Source organism: Athene cunicularia, assembly GCF_003259725.1.
Source record: "Athene cunicularia isolate RWA chromosome 1 unlocalized genomic scaffold, athCun1 chr1_part2, whole genome shotgun sequence".
Classification (NCBI taxonomy): Eukaryota; Metazoa; Chordata; class Aves; order Strigiformes; family Strigidae; genus Athene; species Athene cunicularia.
Window position 1 is genome coordinate 7,647,125 of NW_020799092.1, and position 22,213 is coordinate 7,669,337.

The 22,213-nt window shown below is 38.6% G+C and overlaps 1 protein-coding gene across 2 annotated transcripts in view; it reads right to left on the reverse strand.

Moving 5' to 3' along the window:
• BCAT1 (branched chain amino acid transaminase 1) overlaps window positions 1–22,213 on the reverse strand; it is a 63,460-nt gene that overhangs the window by 26,350 nt on the left and 14,897 nt on the right. The window contains exons 3-5 of one of the 2 annotated variants that reach the window (XM_026864293.1): window positions 4,296–4,496; window positions 3,058–3,114; window positions 887–997 (exon numbers count right to left, since the gene is read on the reverse strand). In XM_026864293.1, coding sequence (XP_026720094.1) covers window positions 887–997; window positions 3,058–3,114; window positions 4,296–4,496 — 369 coding nt within the window. The remainder of the gene's footprint in view (window positions 1–886; window positions 998–3,057; window positions 3,115–4,295; window positions 4,497–22,213) is intronic. The other variant, XM_026864300.1, reaches the window with a different exon arrangement.

Here is a 22,213-nt window from a genome sequence, read left to right on the forward strand (position 1 = left end):
GGGGGGGGGGGGGGGAGAAAGAAAGAAAGAAAGAAAGTAAAAAAAGGAGAGGTCTTTATAGATCCATATGCTAAGAGGCACACTTCATCAGAATATCTAACGACAGTCCATAGAGGTTTATAGGACTACATCACCTTCTTTGAGTTAATTTCTTACAGAATTTTAAGATCCCGTGGTCTTTGACACTGTGCCTTTTTACACAGTACCCTGAATGCGCTCCTGCTAAAAAGTACCCTCCTGAAATAGCAAAAAGGAGCCATTGACCCTTCTTGTCTTCAAAACACATGGAGAGAGAACTCCCTGTGCAGCCAACACCTTCACTTTGGCATGCTGCAAGCTATGGCAACACCTTTTCTGCGGAAGAGGGCTTTGGATTATAACTCCAAGAGGCCCACTAAGTCTCCCAGTTTTACGAAGTTGCAAAGTTCTTACAGTAGTAAAGCTAATAAGCACCGGAGGAAATTCACTGGTCAATATACAACCACTAAAAGCAGTGTTACATTGCTAGCATGACAAAAATATTATGTCATTCAGAGGCTGAAGGACTTAACTGAAGTGGAAAGAAGGAAGAACTTTAGTGCCAGAACAATTTCATCAGCTGTCTGCATGCAAATATGCAGAATAGTGATCATCCCCTTAGAAATAGACTGTATACATCTGAGGCAGTAGGAAGACAACAAAGAAAGCAAAACACTGTTGTGATTTAAAAGAAAAATGCATTTGAAGCTGTTCCCTTCACTGAATAAGATCTATTAACAAAGTTTAACTGAACTGTTCAAGAGTTAGTGCTTGAAAAATGTTACATTACTGTAAAGGTTCAGAAATTTGCACTCTGAAATAAAAATATGTTCTGACTTAAGGATAATAAGATGCCTTGGCTACATACTGGCAGGGCTGCTCGTTTTGCTGATCGCACCATCCTGTCCATGTTGAGGGTTGGTCGGAAAAGGCGGATTTTGCCATCCACTCCTCGATAAGCCTTCATTCCTTCAAACAACTACCAAGTCAAAAAGGAGGGAAAAGAAATCAAATAATAATTGAGACATGTTATCCCATGACGATCTGTACAAAGGCAGAACATTCCCTTTGGAAATAAAAGAACTGCACTTTCCTGCTCACAGTACTCAAAGCATAAATGCTAACTAGCTAATCCTTGCAACACACTCCTGTGTGAGGTAGTACTATGAAGTTTATATCACAAAGACAACCTGATTATGCTTCAGATCTATCTTTCTCTGTCAGGGGACTTAATGTTAGATATTTTTCTCATAATTTAGTTACAGCAATTAAAATTTGTAGCATGTGTTTGACTCAACTATTCCCTCACATCCTGACTGGTACCTAAGTCTGAGCCAAAACTTTCCCTTACAGAAAATATCTATAGAATTTAATTATATATGTTAATAATTGTTAGGGCTCTGTCCAAAATGCACTTTGGTAAGAAACATAGAATAAGGTAATTAAGAGAACTCTGTTGCAGTTCTTCCTGTAGTTGTAGTAAAATCTTGGTCATTGATTTGCCCCATATAAGCCTAAGCTGTGGAAGGGGGTTTAGCTGGCATGAGAGGCAGATGCATCATCCCTACACTAGAGGAGGAATGCATAAAAATGTTTTAACTATATTTTACAGGAAACTTAAAATAGTCATAACTATACCATCAAAATGCAGAATCCGTATGACTGTGTTGACAACTGATTTACCAGAAACCCTTATCCCACCAGTGCCCTCCCAGCAGAATGCTCTACAACATCTCCTAACCAATGCAAAAAATATATACCCACAAAATATCCATAAATATTTTCAGTTACAGATTGGTGATTTCCAGTTACAGACAGAAAACACATGTATTATATAAGGTCATATTAATATATACATATATACAGGTATTATCTAGATTAAGTATTAAAGGATCACTTATGCTTATAGACAAGACTTCAGATTTTTAGAATTGATTTTCTAAAACATTTCTTTGTCTATTAAATTTCAGTATAAGTTCTATGAATTTAACCGCATCACTGCTGTCAGTCTCCTCAGACTTCTCCTTACTGTTCCACAAAAAATGGCTGGAAACACATTCTATGCAGTTGGAAGACTACATATGCAGGCCTTTTATTTGGGCAAAAATAATCCTGTATTTGTGTAGAAGTAATCTACTAAGGTTTCATTATTATTAAATTCTAAAACATTTTCCCATAAGGATCAGTGCAATGCAATGCTAGAAAGCTTTTGTGCAGTCCTGTGACAGAGCTAGGTCCTTCCACATGACAAATTTTAATTGGGTTGCAACTAGGTTCAGGAATCCCAGAAATTTTTCTTAGGCTACATGCCAATTATGTAGCAGAACTAGAATTAGAATCCAGAAATTTTTGCCGTCAAAATTTATCTTATTCTTATGGCAATGCCAACCTTATTAAAAACTTTGTACAGAGGTTTGAAAAGGGAACTGTTCCTAGGATAGACATCGTACCTAATTCTGTCTTTGTAATGTACCTAAAAATTCTGTCTTTAATAAAGGATGGCATAGCTGGTGATATGGTTGATACTTTGGTATGATTTTTATTGGGACAGTTACTAACTAATACTGCATTTCTGGAATGTTACTTACTTATCACAGAACAGTTGTTTCCCCCCACCTGTCTCCCAGACACATTCACAGAACTTTTAATGAGAGGGAAAAGGAAGGAATGTTACTACTATGGTTTGATTAATAGTTTGAGAGAAGAATCACATCATTACTGAAACACAAAGCCCTCTCAAACGAATAGATCTTTTTCTCCAAAAAGAAATATTTTTAACCTTCCAGAGCTCAGTAAAACCTTTCACTCATTAAAAAGGGAGACAGTGATGTGTTCCAGAAATGCTCAACTTGAATAAAAGCAACTTCTGTGGTTGCTTGATGGTTGGTTGCTACAGTGGTGTGCAAACAATATTATCTGACATCTGTACATCACAGGAACTGGATCTGGAGTTCAGCAGATCCAGACTATGACACTGCATCATGGAGGGCAAGGAGAAAGGGGAAGGAATGCCAAATCCATCATTTTTATTATACCCACTGTGTATTCATTGAGCCACAGCATTGGCACCAGATTCTCCTCTGTCTGTCCTCTTGGCTAGAGGAAACGTAATGCAATAAGGGTAAAAGAATAAAAAAAAATGGGGGAAAAAAAAAAAAGAGCATATTCATATTAGCAATGATTTCAGACTGTGCCAGAGGCCAAGTATTAAAGCAATATGCTATTAAGAGTGAAATATAGATTTGGGACTCCAGCGTGGTTTCTTACTTCTTGGGCAGATCAAGAGCTAGACCCTCTGTCACAGGGGCCTGTTGTAATTTACACAGGACTTTTGGAGGCTTGGTGACTAGATGGGGTCAAAACAGCAAAAACAAAGTTGTGAAGGCAGAAGCTCAGGGACAACAAGCAGGGAAAAGCTTGATCCTTCCCTTATACCAGTTGTTAGAAAAAAAGAAAAAGAAAATAAAGGAAAAATAAAATAAATAACAAAAGAACCACAAGCAACTCCACTAACTTCAGTGGAGACACTCCCACATACCCTAAAGTGGGAGGAGAAGCAGGATTTTGTTTCAGCATATGTGCCCTCACAGATGTGAGTATAGCCAAAGCTGCTCTGGAGACACAAAAGGCAGCTTTAAGGCAGCAAGCAGCTAAGCACGGAAACTGTTAACCACGCTGGTTTCCGACTTAACATTTCACTTTCCAAAGTCCCTTGCTATGTATTCTCTGCTCAAATACACTTGTATATGCTGAATGCATCAGATCTAGTTTGGAGCTATCCAGCTTGTTCAGAGTTGCACACAAGCATCTGTCTAGTCTGTCCTACAATCCAAGCTATGAACACCTGAAACAGGTTAAAATAACATTCACAAAGTGCATGTTCAGTCCCCAGATTAACACTTGCTCTTGCAATCTCACACAGTCTTCTCCAGTGCTTCATTAAGCTACATCAGAGACAGTAATTGGGCCAATCCATCATCAGTGAACTAGAATGCTTTCTCAAATGAATTTGTCACCACACAAGAAAGGACTCACCTCACTAGGCTAGAAAGTTAAGGAGCTGGAATCCACAGGCCAGAGGTTGATTCTGAGTTATACTAACATAAACATAACCCTGTTGTAAATAATGGAATTATTCTGGAAGGAGATAACTTAACAGAATAAAATGTAACTCAATACCAATAAATTTAAGACAGCAATAGTCCTTGTATTACAAAGTTATGGCTTCAAGACCTAATGAAACAAAATAGCAGTTTCCAAATTGATTCAGTACTCACTTCTACAGCATAATGCAGAGACGAGGATGCTGGATGCAATGAAAGGTTCTCAAGCGGCTTAATATAAGGTTTCTCCCATCCTGAAGCCAAGGACCACTCAATTGTCAGCATATTATCAGTGAACACAGTTCCAAATACCAAACCACTGGGGTCTGGTTTTTCCTTGAAAGTCGTAGCTGGGGTGATAATCAAGTCTGAAGCCTGAAGGAACATGAAGACAAAAATGAAGAGTGTAAAACCATTTAAATTAGACTGATTTAAAAATGGTTCTGCATCAGTGAACATGGACAAATGCAATATTTTATCTGTAGAGACATTTAATGACAAAATGATTAAAGGCGGCTAACCTCTGAAGAGCTGGCAAAGTAGTCATACTGTGTATGCACATATACACACTGTGCTGCTTATACCAGAAGTAGTTAGCACATTTTGAAGCACTGTCAAGTGGAGGAAGCAGTACAAGGTGTAAAACCAGAAAATTAGCAGATTAAAATTTATTGGACATTTAGATTAACAAATCCATACAAGTTTCAGAAACACCCTATTGCTGTACCTCAGAACAGAAAATGATAATCAGAAATTAATCCCTCTCACAACTAAGTAGATATGTTACACTCATTTTCCTTAATACATAAAACCAGTGTGAGAGATCAGAGCCAGCACATTACTTGTGTCATGCTAGTTTGTTCATTCATGTTCATATTTTCCTAGAAAGATCCCATTAGCAAAGAAGGCTAAGTGTTTCTCTGCATGATTAACTGTAAAATCTTTCTCTGGTTTTAGTAGCTCATACGGTATGAATCATCCTAAAGAACAGCAGGAGAAGGAGGAAAGCAGGATCTCTGCCACTTCACTCCCCTTTTATACACAGATAGGGGCTAAACAATGAGAGAGAACTATGAAGTTGGCAGAGTCTTGATCCACCCTCTCAATTCTCTTTCTATGCCATCTGAGCATTTCAACTGTGCTGGTCAGAGGCAAGGAAGAATTCAACAAAGAATTGTTTTCAAAGCCCTATTTTCCTTCATAACATAACTCAGAAAGCATTGGCCCGTATTACAACCCTCCAAATTAAATCCTTCTCTGTGTTGGCTACATACAGAATAGACTGCAATGCAGGTAGTTCAGACTATTGTTCAAATGATTTGCACGTGCCCTAAAAAGATGGTAGTGCAAGAGATATCACTGACTTCGACTGCTCAAACTCAGCATGCAGTCTGCAAAATGAGAAAAAATTAGTCCCAAGCTTTTGAAAAAGAACACATGCACCCCTGTCTCTATAAACAACCTGATTTTCAAGATGTCTTTAATGAAAAATGGCCTATTTTTTATTGATTGGTTGTTTTGTTTTGTTTTGTTTTTCTTAATGGCTTAGATGTGAAATTAACAGCTGGAGCATATGAATAGCTAAAAGCTTGTTTCAAACTATCTCCAGTTACAGGGCTTGTCTAGATATTACAGTGCATTAGCCTGGTTGAACTAATACATAATCTGATGAACCAACAATTACTCTTCTTAACTCTTTATGGTACCCTTTATCCTGCTGATAGTGAATGTTCCAATGAGAAAAGCACTACTTAATGATGTCCTGAAAGTAAAAATTAATTTTACCTGACAACCTCTTATCATGTGCCTTGGAAAAAAGCTATCACAGAAGAGCGTGGATGAAAATAAAAGCCACAAAGGAGTGCTTGCAATTATCAACAATGCAAGACTCAGCTCAGTAGAACACAATGCAGGAGCAGGATGTCACTGGGGCTTAAGTGAGGATGTAGAACACAGTTACATCCTTGGCTTTACCTCTGGACAGAATCACAGCTTCTGAAGAATTCCTACTGCCAGTGACATTAGCAGCTCTCCCTGAAGTCAAGGTTTCTGTCTTGTCTCAGGTCATTTCATTAAGGTAATGATCTTTACAATAAACTGGCCTGAGGAATTATCCTATGAAGTCATCCCCTAGAACTCCCATCATTGTGCTGATTTCTGCTTTTATGCCTCAGTTTGTCACTTCCACAGCTGTGGTAGCACAACTAATTGAAAGGCAGGACTATAAAACAGTTTGCCAAACTCACCAGGATTAACAAATAGTTTTTTCTTTAAGGATGGGGAAGGATTTTAATATGCCTCTTCTCACAGGCCTACAAACACATGCACAGGGAGCAGTGACCTGCAGCCACAAGTGAAGAAACATGCCCACTTGGAAGTATTTGGGCTTTCTTTAACCCAGTTTTGCCACCAAAGATATTTCTCCAGATTTGGAGATCTGGTGTTCAAGAGAGCCTTGGACAGAGTCTCTGTCGTGTGAGTGATAATTTAATATAACTATGCTGATCAAATACAAGCATACTGTTATACCTTAATGGTTAATACAAAGAGGGTCCCAGATAGAGAGTCACTCCTGTGCTGGTTTGTTAGAGATATGAGGTGGGCCAAGCACTCAGTCCTGCAAATTCAATAAAATGGGTACTCCCATGTGGATGGTGGTCACACAGCAGTGACTATAGCTCAGAGCAGTAGCCCACACTGCTTAGCTCTCAGGCCCAAGGATTGAGGACTTTCTGCAGTCACAAACAGGAATCACTGGACTGGATTTCAGGTTGAGTCACTTGAAGGCAGAAAGCCTAGGGGTAGATAGCTATGATGCTTATCCAGAAAAGAACCAACTAGCTTCTGGACCACACAGCTTCCTGGAGCTGCGTAGTCTGAACAAGTAGCCCACCTGCTGTTTCTCACCTCTTTCAACATTTAGGGAAAACAGCTTTCATTCAGGCATTCTGCAAACACTTAACTCAACAATATCAGGTACAACACCTGACCCATTACACTTCCTTCAAACACAGTAGAAACGCTCTGCAGAAGACTTCAAATATAGGCTAAGCTGCACAGACCAGTAGGCCAACAATCATTAAACAGGCAAAAAAGGGCAATTTTCCAGATCCTTGTAACCCCATTAAGCTCTCAAGAGATGCATTTAAGATTTTTTTTGGCCATTACTTTCTTAAGATCCTTTCTTAAGGCTCTTGCCCCTTATTCATTCTATTGTATTTGTCTCCCTCTTTTTAACAAGCAGCAAGTAGTGCGAGTTAACGATGTGCAAAATCACCTGAATCCTTCAGAATCCCAATACTTTTTATGCAAGACACCATCAAGCGCTGTAATATATTCAATCTTTTTTTCTTTCCATGAAGGTGGATGCAGGTGGGGCATTGAAGAACCCATCCTTGGAGTACTCTCTCCCACAGTGTGGTCTGCAGCATGAAGTATTGCCAGCATCCTCAACATCTTCTAGGTCCCTGAGTAATGAGACCCTCTACACAACATCTCACCTGGCCCACAGATCATTTCATCTTAACTTGCCCCAAAGTCCTGTCCCAGCATTTTGCGGTGCTGTTCAAGCAGCAGCAGCAGGAGAGAAACCACTCAGAAGAACCCACACAAAGAGATCAGAACTGGGCCAGGTGACTAATACCTGCTCTGAGTACTGATTAGGTATCAATGCCTATTACTTTAATATCATTAATATAATTAAAAATTATCGCAGTGCTACCATGGTATCACCTATGACTTTTACAAACTGCAATTTAATTTTTTCCTTTGTCAACATTCCCCCAGCCCTGAAAGCAGCATATGAATGATGTATTAGGGATTGCCCTTAACACTCATCCAGATCTCTGCTGTTTGTACTGTCAAACAAAGGGCAATTTTTAACTAGGTTTTTATTTTGCTTGCTTTGTTTATCAATGTGCTCTCAAGCACCTTCTGATGGTCCTGCCTAATAAAACCATTAAACTGGTAAATGCAGGAACAAAAACTATAAGGGAGATAAAGACAGAAAATGATGTAGTACACAGTCTATTGAGTGCAGCTATTCGGCCCCTGTTGCCTAAAGTAAAAAGAAAAAGATGTAGTTCCAGTCCCACAAACTCTTCATGTTGCAGCAGTACGGCACATACAAGATATATGTGCCTAGGTCCCAGCCCAAAGCACTCTGGTAAGAAATAGGAAGAAGCAGATGGCCCTGCCTGTGGTAGGCAAAATGGAGTGGTGGAGAAGCCAGCTGGATACTGTTGATTTTCAGGGCTAATATAGCAACATAATACCTGCAAACAGCCGCTGTCTCCACCAGACGCACATTTTTGAATAGCCCCTCATCTGAATAATGCCTGCTGATTACAACACAACTTCTTCAGAGAGAAGATTTACCCAATCCAAGAAAAGAAGGTATAGCGTGACCTCCTGAAACTAAAATTCATCATTTGATTCTAACAGATCTTGTCAGTTACGAGCTAGGTCAAATTAAATGTGATGTGCTGGTCAGTACCAATTTTAACAAAGCTGTAGCAAGACATCCTGGTGCCCCTAGCCAAGATGTCAGTTTAATGCTTATTCTACCCAGCCTTTGCAATAGCCCTAAGTGGATTTGGAGCTGACAGCAGCCTCTGGGCAGAGTTGTTACTCTCATTTTTACATTCCTACCTTTCTTACCCTAGAGGTCTGTCTCAGGTAGGTGCAGATGGCAATTGTGTATTTTGTTCCACTCTTTCCATCAAGTTTTGCCAATGCCTTCCCAAATGATCCTTGGCTGTGGTTATTTTCGCTGCATTGAAATTACTAGACCATAAGCAGTAGGTTGAGCAGCTGTAACGGGTCTCATTCATTTGACATACCCAAACTTTTCTAAGCACTGTGCTGGGCCAAGACTTTCTATCACTTACTTGAGTAAAAACAGAGTTGGCAGTCTCAGCTGTAAGATAACTTACAAGATACCTAACTATAACAGCAAGTTTCAGCAGAGATCCTCAAAATATTAACATCCACTCAGTGAGATTGACTGTAATATATTCTGATGAAGTAACCTCCCTGACTTCTAGTCAAGGCAATTCACTCAAGATCACAAAGCAACTGCAATTATTGGGGTTTATTACTTATGCAGAGTTTGTAAATGTATCCTAGGAAAGATCAGGTCCTTCTGATGCAATAACAGACATGGAAGCATAGGCAAAATTGAGTAATTTGCTTTGCCCTTGCACATCAAAATGTGGTTGCAGTAGCAGAGCAAATTTTAAGGAAACAGATTACAAAGAGCATCAGGAATTACTGTAAAGAGGAAAGGTAACAAAATATAGCCAGAGAGAGTTGGAGACAATGAGGCTGGGACTAGACAGAATGGTTTTGAAGAGGGATGAGGATGTAATTTTCCTGCTGTTCAGTCCTTATGGGTGCGGCAATCCCATCATTGATTTTGGGCCCTCCCCAAGCACACACATCTCTATCTCAGGAAGCCATTCTTTCTGCTGGAGCAGACTTTCACCCCACAACACCTTCTGCCTGGTCTCCTGAATCTGAGACTCCTCCTATATGACAGACTGGGGAGAAGAGGTTTGCACTGCCAAAGAGAAGCAGTGGCTGGGAACTAGGTTGAGGATACTAACAAGGCTGAAAGAAGTGGCTTGTTAATTCACCTTTGGAAGCTGAAACTCTCTCTTCTCTTAAAAAAGTTTTTTTTTGGCCTTGCAGCCAATGAGCAAGCTATCACCTTTCTCCTGTAACTCATTCAGCTCCATCACTTTCCAGATCTAGAGCTGCAGGTAGCAGAGGATTGTCCCCAGTGTCACCTGAGCAGTGATCTTAGCTGGCTAGAGAAACTCAAGCATTCAATATTCCAGCCCATCAGCCTCATACAGCAGGGTTCAGGCTACAATATATTACACATAATTGCTTCTGTATGGAGCTACTCTGAGCAGCCCACAGTGAATTGCAACCTGATCCAGGAAGAGCCTTGACCACATGGATCTGCTTTCTGTAGGCAGACATCATGTATCATGCTTAGCAGTTACTGATGCACACAAAAAAAGAGGCTTGTGCCAAACTCCGAGTGGAATCAGGGATGACATGCCAACTCCTCCATCAGCGGCATCAGAGCAGACCACAACAGTGCTAGACTATGCAACTAGAAAGTAGGAAAAGGTTACACAGGCTGTGTGTGGTGTTAGGGCAACTGGTACTTTTCTCCTCCATTGGGACAAAATAAGCTATCACCTGTTCTGCCTGTTCCTAAACCCTATTTTAGAAATAGAAATGCTGAATTCTGTTCCAATAGATGAGACCAACTGCAACCTCCCTCTAGCAGGTGTTATTTTTGTCTAGTTTGTCTGACCTACTACCTCTCAGCTCTATCTACTAATCACTAGCTGACACCACAGCAGCATCTACTTGAGTCAAAAAGGGATTTATGTCCTACAGGCCTAGGGTAAACCAAGGTCTGTGGCTTTGTTGCTTTTCCCATCCCCACCTCCTTTAGAAAATACTTCTAGTTTTCTGGGGCAAAGACCATTGCTTTCTGTATAGGGTTAAACCCTGTATGGCTCTGATCACAGTAATAAAGTCTATAGTAAAAACAATAAAGTTCTATCAACTCAAAACAGATTAAGACAGAGTTAAATAAATTCTTAGAAATCTATTACTAGCTTGTAAGTATAAAAAGTAATGTTAATGTAATGTAACCTACAATCCCTTTACCATCATTAGTATTTTAAATTTACAGCAGAGCCTGAGGCTTAAGAATGGAAAGTGTGTCAAGATATAATAAGATTTGAGCAGGAAGAAAGCCCTAATTTTCCTACTATTAAAAAAAAAAAAAAAAATAAAAAAAATCTTCTGCAACCCCAGGGAGAATACCCAGATATTTTTCAACACAGAACTTCTCTGAGACTTCATCTGAGAACATGTTAGCACAAGTAATTGGACTTGGGCCTGGAATCTTTGCATCAGGTTGACTGTACACTGTGTAATAAACCACAGAACAAATGACAAAGCACAAGGGAGTTGAAGTTCTGAATTGTTTGTGAGTCAGTCATGGAAAAAGCAGAAAATACAGCTGGAAGGACATTGTCTAGTCCATCTTCTGCAAGGCACCTAACCTAAACTATTCATAACAGGTACACATCAAATATTTGTCAGACCAAAGAATGAGCTTCTGCTATGTTCTGCAAGCAATGGGAAGAAGAGCACAACATACTGTTGGCTTCTTTAACCTTTCCCCTGACCTAATGGATACTCCAACTCTGATGCAGGAATGTTTGATTTGGAACAGCAGGCAGGGAAGTAAACCTGCTCTGACAAGACAATAGATTAGTGGCTGGAATTGACATAAACTTCTTGCCTTAGAGAATGAAAAGGTCAATTAGGGCAGAAGCACAGCTGAAAATACAGTCTGAGCCTCCCAAAATGTACCAGAATGAAAATAAAGATGTTGGAAAGCTACAGTCTGGCTAGACTGTAGAAAAAGCATTGAAGAAACATCTTGCCCTACAAAACACCCAAGCACATGGATAATGCATATCATTGATTTCAATGGCACTAACTAAATTTCAAGAGTTTTTCTATATGCTGTTGAAATATTGCTCTGTACCAACTCCCACTGATTTGATCCAAAGCCCATTTAAGTTAATCAAAACCCCTTCCTCCAGCTTTGTAGGAATATGGATTATAAAGTATGCAAAACTACCTGAATCCTTACGCCTCACCCATTTCTACTGCTTCAGGAAAATTAAATAGACTAGTAATAGTTGGGGGGTGTGTGTGTGTGTGTGTGTTTGTCCCTTACTCATTGGTCTGTCCTCTACTGACACAAGTTATATATTTTTGAAGTTAAGATAGATGGAGGAATGGGAGTCCTACAGATCTTAAGGAAAACTTCTACATTATATTAAGGAAATCTCAAGGAAAGAATTTGTTTGATTTTAATGGGGTCTATCTCCTCTGCTCCAGCTAATGGTATTTTCAGATCTGTGAAAACTAGTCATCTAGTATCTCATCTATCAATGAATTATATAAAACATTTCAAAAATGGCTACGTCTTATATAAAACACCAAGGTGCTGATAAGACTATTAAACATAGGAACAGAAACTGGTCACATTATTGCATTCTGGTCCTATAAACTCTTTCTGTTTGCTAACAGCTATTCAGTCAACTAAGTGGGATGATCAGAAAGTGTGAATAGGGAGGAAGCATGAGCAGGCTTTAATACAGTCATTGCACTGGACTGAAAAACACACTGCCGTAGCTTACCGTTACTGCTGGCCAGGTTAGCTATATAAAAATCCTCTTTGGCCATGCAACTGCACTTCATGTCTGCAATGTAGATATACCTGGGCTTCTGATTAGAAAGAAGTCCATATAGGGATTCAAAGACTGTAATTCTGTAATAGCATAATTCCTTGTACAGAAAGTCCTGTCATGCTCAAACATTTCTATAGATACAAAACTAGGACCATTCTTCACTAATGGAACATTAATTAATTACCCTATTCATACTATTCACTATTAGTATATAATGCTGCTTCTTAGAAGATTTGACAGCTTGGTTAATGCAATTCCCGATGCTGCTCTTTGCCTCACAACCACTATGTTTCTCCATTGTAGCATAAACAGAATGTTCCGTTTTTAGAAAGAGTTTGCCCGAGAGAAGGTTTGAGCCTAACACAAGCTGAGGGATCACACTGGCCTGTGATACAAAACTGGAATAGAGAGATCTGTGACATTTCACTGATACCACACTTCCGTGCAGTGGCATAGTGTTTTAGATGTTCAAATAATGCTGTATTAAAACAAAACTTATAAATTTGGACCACAAAGATTTAAGACACTACTGTCTTCTGGTTGGGGAAACATTTTCTATTTCACGTATAGAAAGTGAAACAAAAATTCAGATATTTACATCTAAGCTTTTCTTTAAAAAGTAGCCATATTGAAGGAAGAAATAAATTGAAAAGCTAAATTTCACGCAAAGAAGTTGGAAATATTTCACCTAAGTAGCCTGGCTAGTCACAAACGTGTTATGTGGAATAGCTGAGAATAGAATCATAATCTCACATGTCCAAGTCCTGAGAAGCTGCAGTTAAATCTTCTTACCGTGATTTTAATGAGCTTGCAGACATTCAGGAAAGTGTATTCATGGAATGAAAGCATTCAGAATTTATAATTTCATATGGAATTTCAAAAATTTTTAGCAATATAAAATGCTTTCATGGTACAGTCTCTTACATAGAGGTTACAGGAATAATTTCAAACATTCAGTTAACCACACCTGCCTTTTCCTCTCATCCCATATCCCTCTCACACTGGTAGACAGAAGGTAAACTTACAAAGTGCCATGAACTTGATCTGCCAATGACACTGCCATATTTTGTCAATACATTCCATTCAGTACTTTCTTAGAAATGGGTACTAAATACGGGACTAAGATAAAACCTCTTCCAGCTCTCTAGGCTATTAGTTTGTGAGAGTTCGGATGTAGAGTTCATTTCAACAGTAAGCAGAAAGGTCAGCAGAATCCTATGAAAAAAAAAGACTAAATTATCTTCCTAAATTGTAGTTCCTATTCATGTGTGTTCACCAAAGAAAACATTTAATAGCAAACCTGGGGACTTGATATCACAGTTACATAACAATTTAAGAATTCTTGGAAATAGGTATGGACACCATGGATTTTACAAATTTTTGAATAAAATAATTTCCTTTGGGAATATTTGGCTAGTGCTAAAGCCCTATATTTTAAAAGTAATTCTCCACCTTGGGACAAATAAATCCAGAAAATTATACAAGCCAAATGGAATTTCCAAAATTCTGGTAGGATTTCTGTGCTTTTACAGACACCAACTATATCTTAATCTCCTAGTTAAAAAGAAGATAAAGCATCACTTTCTTTGTGCTATAAATCAACGCAGCCAAATTATCCCCTGCCTGGTTTTCTACATCTTCCTTTAATCTTGGCTGAAAACTCCTGTTATTCACCAAAGACAATTAGCTTTAATTGCAAATCCTACTGCTTCTGATAATGGGACAATCAGCTTATCTAACTACAACTTAGAAAACATATTTGCTAAAAGCCTGCAACTATTTGGAAGAACATTACCTACCTGAAAAGAAACACAGAACTACGTACCACCAGGGTAAAACTGAAGAGAGCTGCAACAGATCTCAAATTCCACATTATAGATGGGTTCCTGATGGCATGAGAAACCTACTTGCAGACTGTTGGGATATCATCCCTTAGTGTACCATGGAAGAATCATGGTGAATTATTTTCACAGCACTAAGAACTTGTCACTGCTCAGTAGCATTTCTACTACTGCAGTGACACTACTGCTGCTCCCTTGTGATAACAAGTTTGATTTAGAAACATTGATATGCTAAGTAGAGCCATCAGCAATACTAAGCTGCATTAGTGTACTCTCCACCTGTGCATGCAACTTGCATGGTTTCCTTAAGGAAAGCCACTTTCTCCTAGCAACCAACAACTACTGAAACACGCATTAACACATATTGGGCATTGTTTTTTCTCTCTTTCATCAAAATAGGATGCTCAGGTGTAAACACTGTCCTGGTTTCAGCTGGGAGAGAGTTAATTTTCTTCCTAGGAACTGGTATAGTGTTGAGTTTTGGATTTAGTATGAACCTCGTGAAGTTCAACAAGGTCAAATGCAAGGTCTTGCACGTAGGTCAGGGCAATCCCAAGCACAAATACAGGCTGGGTGATGAATGAATAGAGGGCAGCTCTACAGAGAAGGACTTGGGAGTATAAGTGGATAAAAAAATTATGAGGCAGCAATGTGTGTTCACATCCCAGAAAGCCAACTGTATCCTGGGCTGCATCAAGAGAAGTGTGGCCAGCAGGTCGAAGGAGATGATTCTCCCCTTCTACTCCACTCTCATGGAACCCCCACCTGGAGCACTGTGTCCAGCTCTGGGGCCCCCAACATAAGAAGGACATGGACCTGCTCAAGTAGGTCCAGAGGAGGCCATGAAGATGATCAGGGGGCTGGAGCACCTTCCTTGTGAGGACAGGCTGAGAGAGTTGGGGCTGTTCAGCCTGGAGAAGAGAAGGCCCCAGGGAGACCTTATAGCAGCCTTCCAGTACTTAAAGGGGGATACAGGAAAGATGGGGAGGGACTCCTGATCAGGGAGTGTAGGGATAGGATGACGGGTAATGGTTTTAAAGTGAAAGAGGGTAGATTTAGATTAGATACAAGAAAGAAATTTTTTACTGTGAGGGCAGGAAGAAACTGGCACAGGTTGCCCAGAGAAGCTGTGGCTGCCCCCTCCCTGGCAGTGTTCAAGGCCAGGTTGGATGGGACTTTGAGCAACCTGGGCTAGTGGAAGGTGTCCCTGCCTATGGCAAGGGGGGTTGGAACTGGATGATCTTTAAAGTCCCTTTCAACCCAAACCATTCTATGATATGAAAATAATGTTGATAACACACTGATGGTTTTAGGATATGCTACTAAGTAGTGTTTATACTAAGTCAACGATTTTTCAGCTTCTCATGCCCTGTCAGCAGGAAGACTGGAGAGGCACAAGAAGTTGGGAGAGGATACAGCCAGGACAGCTGACACAATGTGGCCAAAGGGATATTCCATACCATATGATGTCATGCCCAGTATATAAACTGCAGGGAGTTGTCTGGGAGGGACAGAGCTCAGGAACTGACTGGACATCAGTCAGTAAGTGGTTTGCAATTACACTGTGTATCACTTGTTTTGTATATTCTAATTCTTCTATTATTAGTATTGTAATTTTAAAAGTATTATTATTATTATTATTATTAATTTTTTTCCCCCTTCCTTTCCTGTCCTATTAAACTGCCTTTATCTCAACCCACAAGTTTGACTTTTTAATTTTTTTTAATTCTCTCCCCCATCCTACTGGGTGGGGGGAGTGAGCAAATGGCTGTGTGGCATTTAGTTGCTGCTGGGGTTAAACCACGACAGCTCACTGCGTGTTGATTATTACTGTGACCTAGACACATACTTTCCTAATAACTGGAATGAAAGCAGCAGATATGTAAGTCAGTTTTGTCCAGCTATTATTAGTGATATTCAAAAGAGTTTGTGCAATGCCTGTGTGGATGTAGAATACAACAGAAACCACTCAATCTTCACTGTGCTGTAGCTGGTTTCCCTCTTGGCAGGTGAAGGTGAGGGAATAGATTTGACTGTAAATCACCTGAAGTAATTCTGCAGCTTATACATACCCTGCTAGGGGACATAACAAAGTGAGATGAAGGCTCTGCGATCTAATAATATTATTACTCGCCAATACTTTTTTGACTCAACATATGACAAAAATCAAATAATTTTATTGCCATTGATGAAAATCTAGAGTGAATATTCAGCTGTATTCAAGATAAAATCAGAATGTCCTTTTCTAAAGCAATACCCAGTCCACAAATGCTAAGTACAGTTATGACAGCAACAGAATTAGCCTCTCCCTCAGCATCCTGATTAAACAGTGGCTACAGCTATGTTACTTCCATGGAAATGATATGGAGATGACCTACCAAATGGTAACTGACACAGTTTTAGTTTAGGATGTTGAGGCTGGACACCAGAAAGAAAATATTTTCTTAAAGAGAGTAGCTCAGCATTGCATTCAATAGACAAAGCCACAGGTGACCTGGTCTTGTGCTGATTAGAGTCCCACTTCCAGTGGGAGAATTGACCAGATGGCCTATGGTTCTGAGACACAAAATATTTGGAGATGCCTTATTGTGTAACATTATACACACACATACATACAGATATCCAATTGGCTGTCTTTCTTTTACTGCTTCAAGACAGTTTATATAAAAGCAGATTTCTTATATACACATTTTAGGGAGCTACTGCTCATCATGACATCAAGATATTGGTAAATTTCTGTAATAAATTTTTTTCCCATACAACTTCACTTGAACATAAAGGAAAATGTTCTATTTGATCAAATGAAATTTAAAATGCGGTCTAATACAGAATTTAAAATGGAAATGCAGGACATTCTTCTAACACATCTCCTAACCCCAAAACCACAAAAGAATCAACAGCTGCAACATGACAAAAAGCCTCACTGAGTGCCCATATGCTTTGGCAGGCAAATAATTTATTGATGTCAGTATAAAATGATGAATTGAGAACAAGCTAAAAAGGGAGAGATGTGAAAACATATAAACCGTGTAAACTGTTTTATATTTTTTAGCCTGGTACATAATGTGGTAACTATAATTCATATATGTCCGCATTCCAAAAATATTTCAGTATTCCCTTGATCCAGATGTTCTGAGTATGTCAGAAACTTTACCAACTGCTCATATAACATGAAAACACAAGAGAAGTGCTATGTAGTCCCTAAACTCTTCAAGAAGTGGATCTTCCACAAATGTGATACAGTCAATTTGTTGTGTCAATGTGATACAGTCAATTAGTTCAGACTTTAAAAAGATGTTTCAGAAAATTAGACTATTTTGTATTTTATATGTTTTCAATCTTTGCATTGGAGGGTAAGAAAGAAAACTTGGTGAAGACACAATTTTCTTCTTTAAAAAAATGGGGTCGGAGAATTGTTTATTCTTTATCTGTCAACAACCTTCTCACATATAAAATAGTTTTCTAAAATAAAGCTTAAAACTGCCTAATATCTCAAAATGGATTGTTCCCTCTCCCAATTCTCAGAGTAAGGAATCCTATATCCTACTATATTTGATACAAATTATAGATGCACTTGAGTTTCATTAGTATATACATGGTAATGAATTACAGTAATGTAATTACAGTAATTTCATTAATGTAAACATGGAAAATGCAATAATTAGTCAGGTTTTTCTTTGAAAAACTTTTGAAAATAGGTATATCTTTCTCCACAGAAAAAAGGAATTTTTCCAACTCTAACGTACACTATGTAACAAGAAATACTGCATACCGCAATAACATCTAACCTACATCTTAACTTCATAATTACTCCTGTAATACTACCTTATATATAATTTTAATGTTTCCAGGGTAAGATATAGACAAGTTCTTTATTTTTAATGCTATTATATTATTTGTTACGAATGTGAAACAAGGCAGAGAATTGAAATCAACACAGTATGTTTTGCATAGAGCCAAGCATGTCCAGTCATTTCATGCAAAGGCTACATGTTTTAAAACAGGCAATAAAGGTCCTGTTACAGGGAACGATTACATTTGTATGAAGAGACCTTCAAGAACAAGATTAATGTCTGTAAAACTTTCATTGGCAATCTCTCAGTTTGAACCACAATGCCTGCATTGGAAACAAATTTTCAGTTTCTTCATACTTCATCCAGAGGTAAAATATATTACACCTTTAGATCCTGTGGAAACACTGTCAGAGATTTTGGTTCTTTATTTGTTGTTTAATCTTTACATTCTAATTTGTACAATACCTAGCACAATTCCAGCTAGTTCACAGTTTGGACTCTAAAACATTATAGCGATGCAAGAAACAAATACTAAATCATACATCATTACAGAAAATTCACTGTATCCAGAATCTCACACAGCTAGATGTGAGCTAGCTTCAAACTGGAAGCCATGCAAACATATTAGCATAGCACTGTATTCAGTCTAGCAAGTCCAAGATTTCAACAGGGATTATTAGTTTGAGCACAGCACTGCGCTAACCTGCCTATATAGCTTCTAGTCTGCTGTGGGCTCACATGCCACTGGCTCAGAGGCTGGGAAGGTTGGGTCTGTCTGCACAAGACTGCAGGAACACTCACAATTATTTAGAGTAACACAAGGAGCCATTCAGATACAGAAGCTCCACTTAAACATTTTTCATTCCACTACCACAAGTCTTCATATTAGAAAGTCAATCCAGATTCTCTTGTAAATCGCAGCTGCTTTATTTGGCATAGGAGACTAGTCAGTATTCCCTATAAGTTTTTGCACCATTTGGTACACTAAATAAGCCATTAAAAATTAAAACAAAAGAACTGAACTTTGCACCAATAAGATGCTCAACTAATTCTACATAGCTTCAGATCATTAAAATATAGAGAAACACAACAGGAAAAGGCAATACCTTCTTAAAGTGTTTCATGTATCAGTCTCAAAGAGAAAATGTATTCCATGACAAAAGGTTACATGAAAACTAAAATAATCTTTCTGGATATGGATTGATAACATGAGGAAAAATAAAGGCAAACATAGATGCCTTTAGTTTATTAAAGCCAAGTATTATGAATGCAAAGTGAGAGCTAATACACACATTAAAAGAAACCAAATTAAAGTTACATATGGAAACAGACTGATACATTATCCAGACAACATTCATTCTGTCTTGTGACAGCACAATAAGCAGAATGAATGCATTAAAGAAATTACCAGATTTTTTAATCTGAAACCTTAAGTGCCTTAGACATAACTGCCTGCTATTTCATGGTATTACTGAATGCAAAAAACCCCATGTGTAAGAGCAAAACCAGATCTGTGCATTTCTTGACTCAACATTCTGAAATATGTTCAGTGGTACAGAAGATGACTGCACTTTCCACTACCGATTTCATACTCCCCTCCTAGAGATCCAATGCTGACAACAGTCAAAAACTACAAGTATAACTTCTTAGGTTCTGGTCACAAACCACAGCGAGTTAGTTAAATAAATAAATATGTGTGTATACAACAGTTGGGGGAGAGAGGAAGATTTCACTCTAGTGGAAGGAGCTGGGTAGATAAAACCTGGAGATTTGACATTTTCTACAATACAGGAAATTCTAGCATAATCACTATTTCCTTACATGTTTCTTATCTGTCCCAAGATCTCTGGTTATGTGTTAACTCTAAATGGGATACATTAAGTATCTTATAAGTCAGAGACCAGTCAGGATAAGATTTTTAAATGCAAATGTGAGTCAAATTAAGTAGTTCAGTAGCAGTTAAAATGAACGAAGTGCCTGTTCTGACCTACTGACTTAAAAGCAGCCCGTGAGAATCAAAACCAGAGAGCAGCTAACAGAGGGGCTTACTGCTTGCTAGAAAAGCTGTGTGTAGCATTCACTCCTTCCTTCCTTCCTGGTGTATAGGGACTCTTTGAGTCCATCTTTCCAAGTCAGGCAGAAATTGCAGTAAAATTCAAAGCAGCTCACACCACCTAAAAAACACAGCACTGCATTCTAAAAAGAAATGTCTTTAGAGGGCTAATCTGGCATTTAAATATTGGTCATCATAGACTTTAAACAATATGTTTTCTGTAAGCATAAAACAAAACCATACCCTGTTTTCTACATTCCCACAATCTTGGATTACTTAGGTTACTGGCACAAAATTGCAGCTTTCTTCAGCACAGTCAGTCCCATGGGTGAACTTGATTCCTTTGAAATATTATTAGCTATAATTTCTGAAGTTGTAACCAACACTGTATTCCACAGAAATGTTTGTGAAGTTCCCTAGAATGAAACCAGGTTATTTTATTTGTCATTGTCTGGTGTCATTTTTTCCTTAATTTATTAAGTTTTTATTTTGACAATGAAGTTAAAGAGACTGCAAATAATTATTATAATGCATGACACTGCAATCAATACCTGTATTCCTATCATAACTATCATACACACAACCCCCACAGTACAATATCTACTAAAAAAGAAATGTAACCCTTATTGGTGACTGCAGCTAATCTTCAGAAACAGCCATAAGGTAGGAATGGACTTACGAAGTAGATGTCAGCCTGAGCCAGCTGTTTTTTCTAGTATTATTCCCTTTATGACCATCTGTCCCACCTGCTAATATATTTTTACCCTCACACAGGCTCTCCACTACAATAATTTGCCATTCTGGCTGACATACAAGTTTCAATAGAAAGAAAACTATTAAATCCAGTTTTGTGACACCCAATATTTGGAGCTTTAGCTTCTGCCTTAAGTCTGCTTTAGTTTATGTCCAGTTATGTCCAGCCTTAAGTCTGCTTTAGTTTATGTCCAGTTCACCTACAACCCAAACACTAACAGAGTTTGTTGTCACTCTGTCTCTCTTCTGGACTGTGTCAGTGAGTGGAATGAAACAGTACAGTGCAGTTACACAGGAGTCTTCTCTCTGTTTTCATATACAGTAGCACACTTTACTGAATGAATCTACTGAAAATCTATCATGACTATTTATTAAAAGTGAAAAAACTCTACACTCCATACTTGTGAATTCTTGAGGTTTCAAAACTGTTTTTTTCAGCACTTTCCATATCAGACCTTCTGGCTAAAATGTCATCCTAAATATTCCTTCTTGGGCAGAATTGCCAGAGATACAATGCAAAGAAAGGAGGAAGAGAACTGGGAAGGGCTGAGAATGGCATGTTGCTACATGGCAAGCACCATTTATTTCCTGTATCTGGCTAAAGCATGGCAACTAAAAGGGAAATAACTACTTAAGCATAATTCAAAAGACTGCACAGCAATGACACTGCCCAAAAAACATCAGGAAGAATGTGACAGTTACAAAGTGTATAACTATAATTTCATCTCATGTACTGCTGACAATAGTCCACAATAACGGGAAGGGAACTGCTGAAAAAGCACATGTGAGGTCATCTTTTTCTGGGTACTATTTTTAAACATCTGCAAAATATAGATGAGGCTTTTTAAAGATTGCAAAACAGGGAAATAGAGGGGGAGAAAGAATTACAGATGTGTGACATAAGGAATAAAGGCAAAAGAAGTCGAAAGGCAGAAAAAAAACAAGGGAATGACAATAGAAGGTAAAATTCAAAAGGAGCACATGCTGATGGGCTTTACCATTCCAATAGAAAATTAAAAGTTGACATCTATGTCCATACAGTGTTTAAAATGAGCTCTTAGTTACTAGCACTGCATTCAGGAAGGAGGCAGAGGAAGAGTGGTATCTTAACTGAGCTCAGTTCTAAGCATAAGATTAAAATGAAAAAAAGAGGAATTCAATTTCATGTCAGTTCCTGGCAGCTGCTTGGTATTCCTTATTATGACAGGTCTGTTTGCTTTTGAGTGCTGATAATGTGCCAGAGCTATGGTGTGCTTTGGAGACCTCCCGAGATCCTTAGCTCTACAAGTTTGAGACCAGATGGAAAAATCTGGTTTTGAACACCATTCATAGTGCCGAAGTTTAACAAATAATA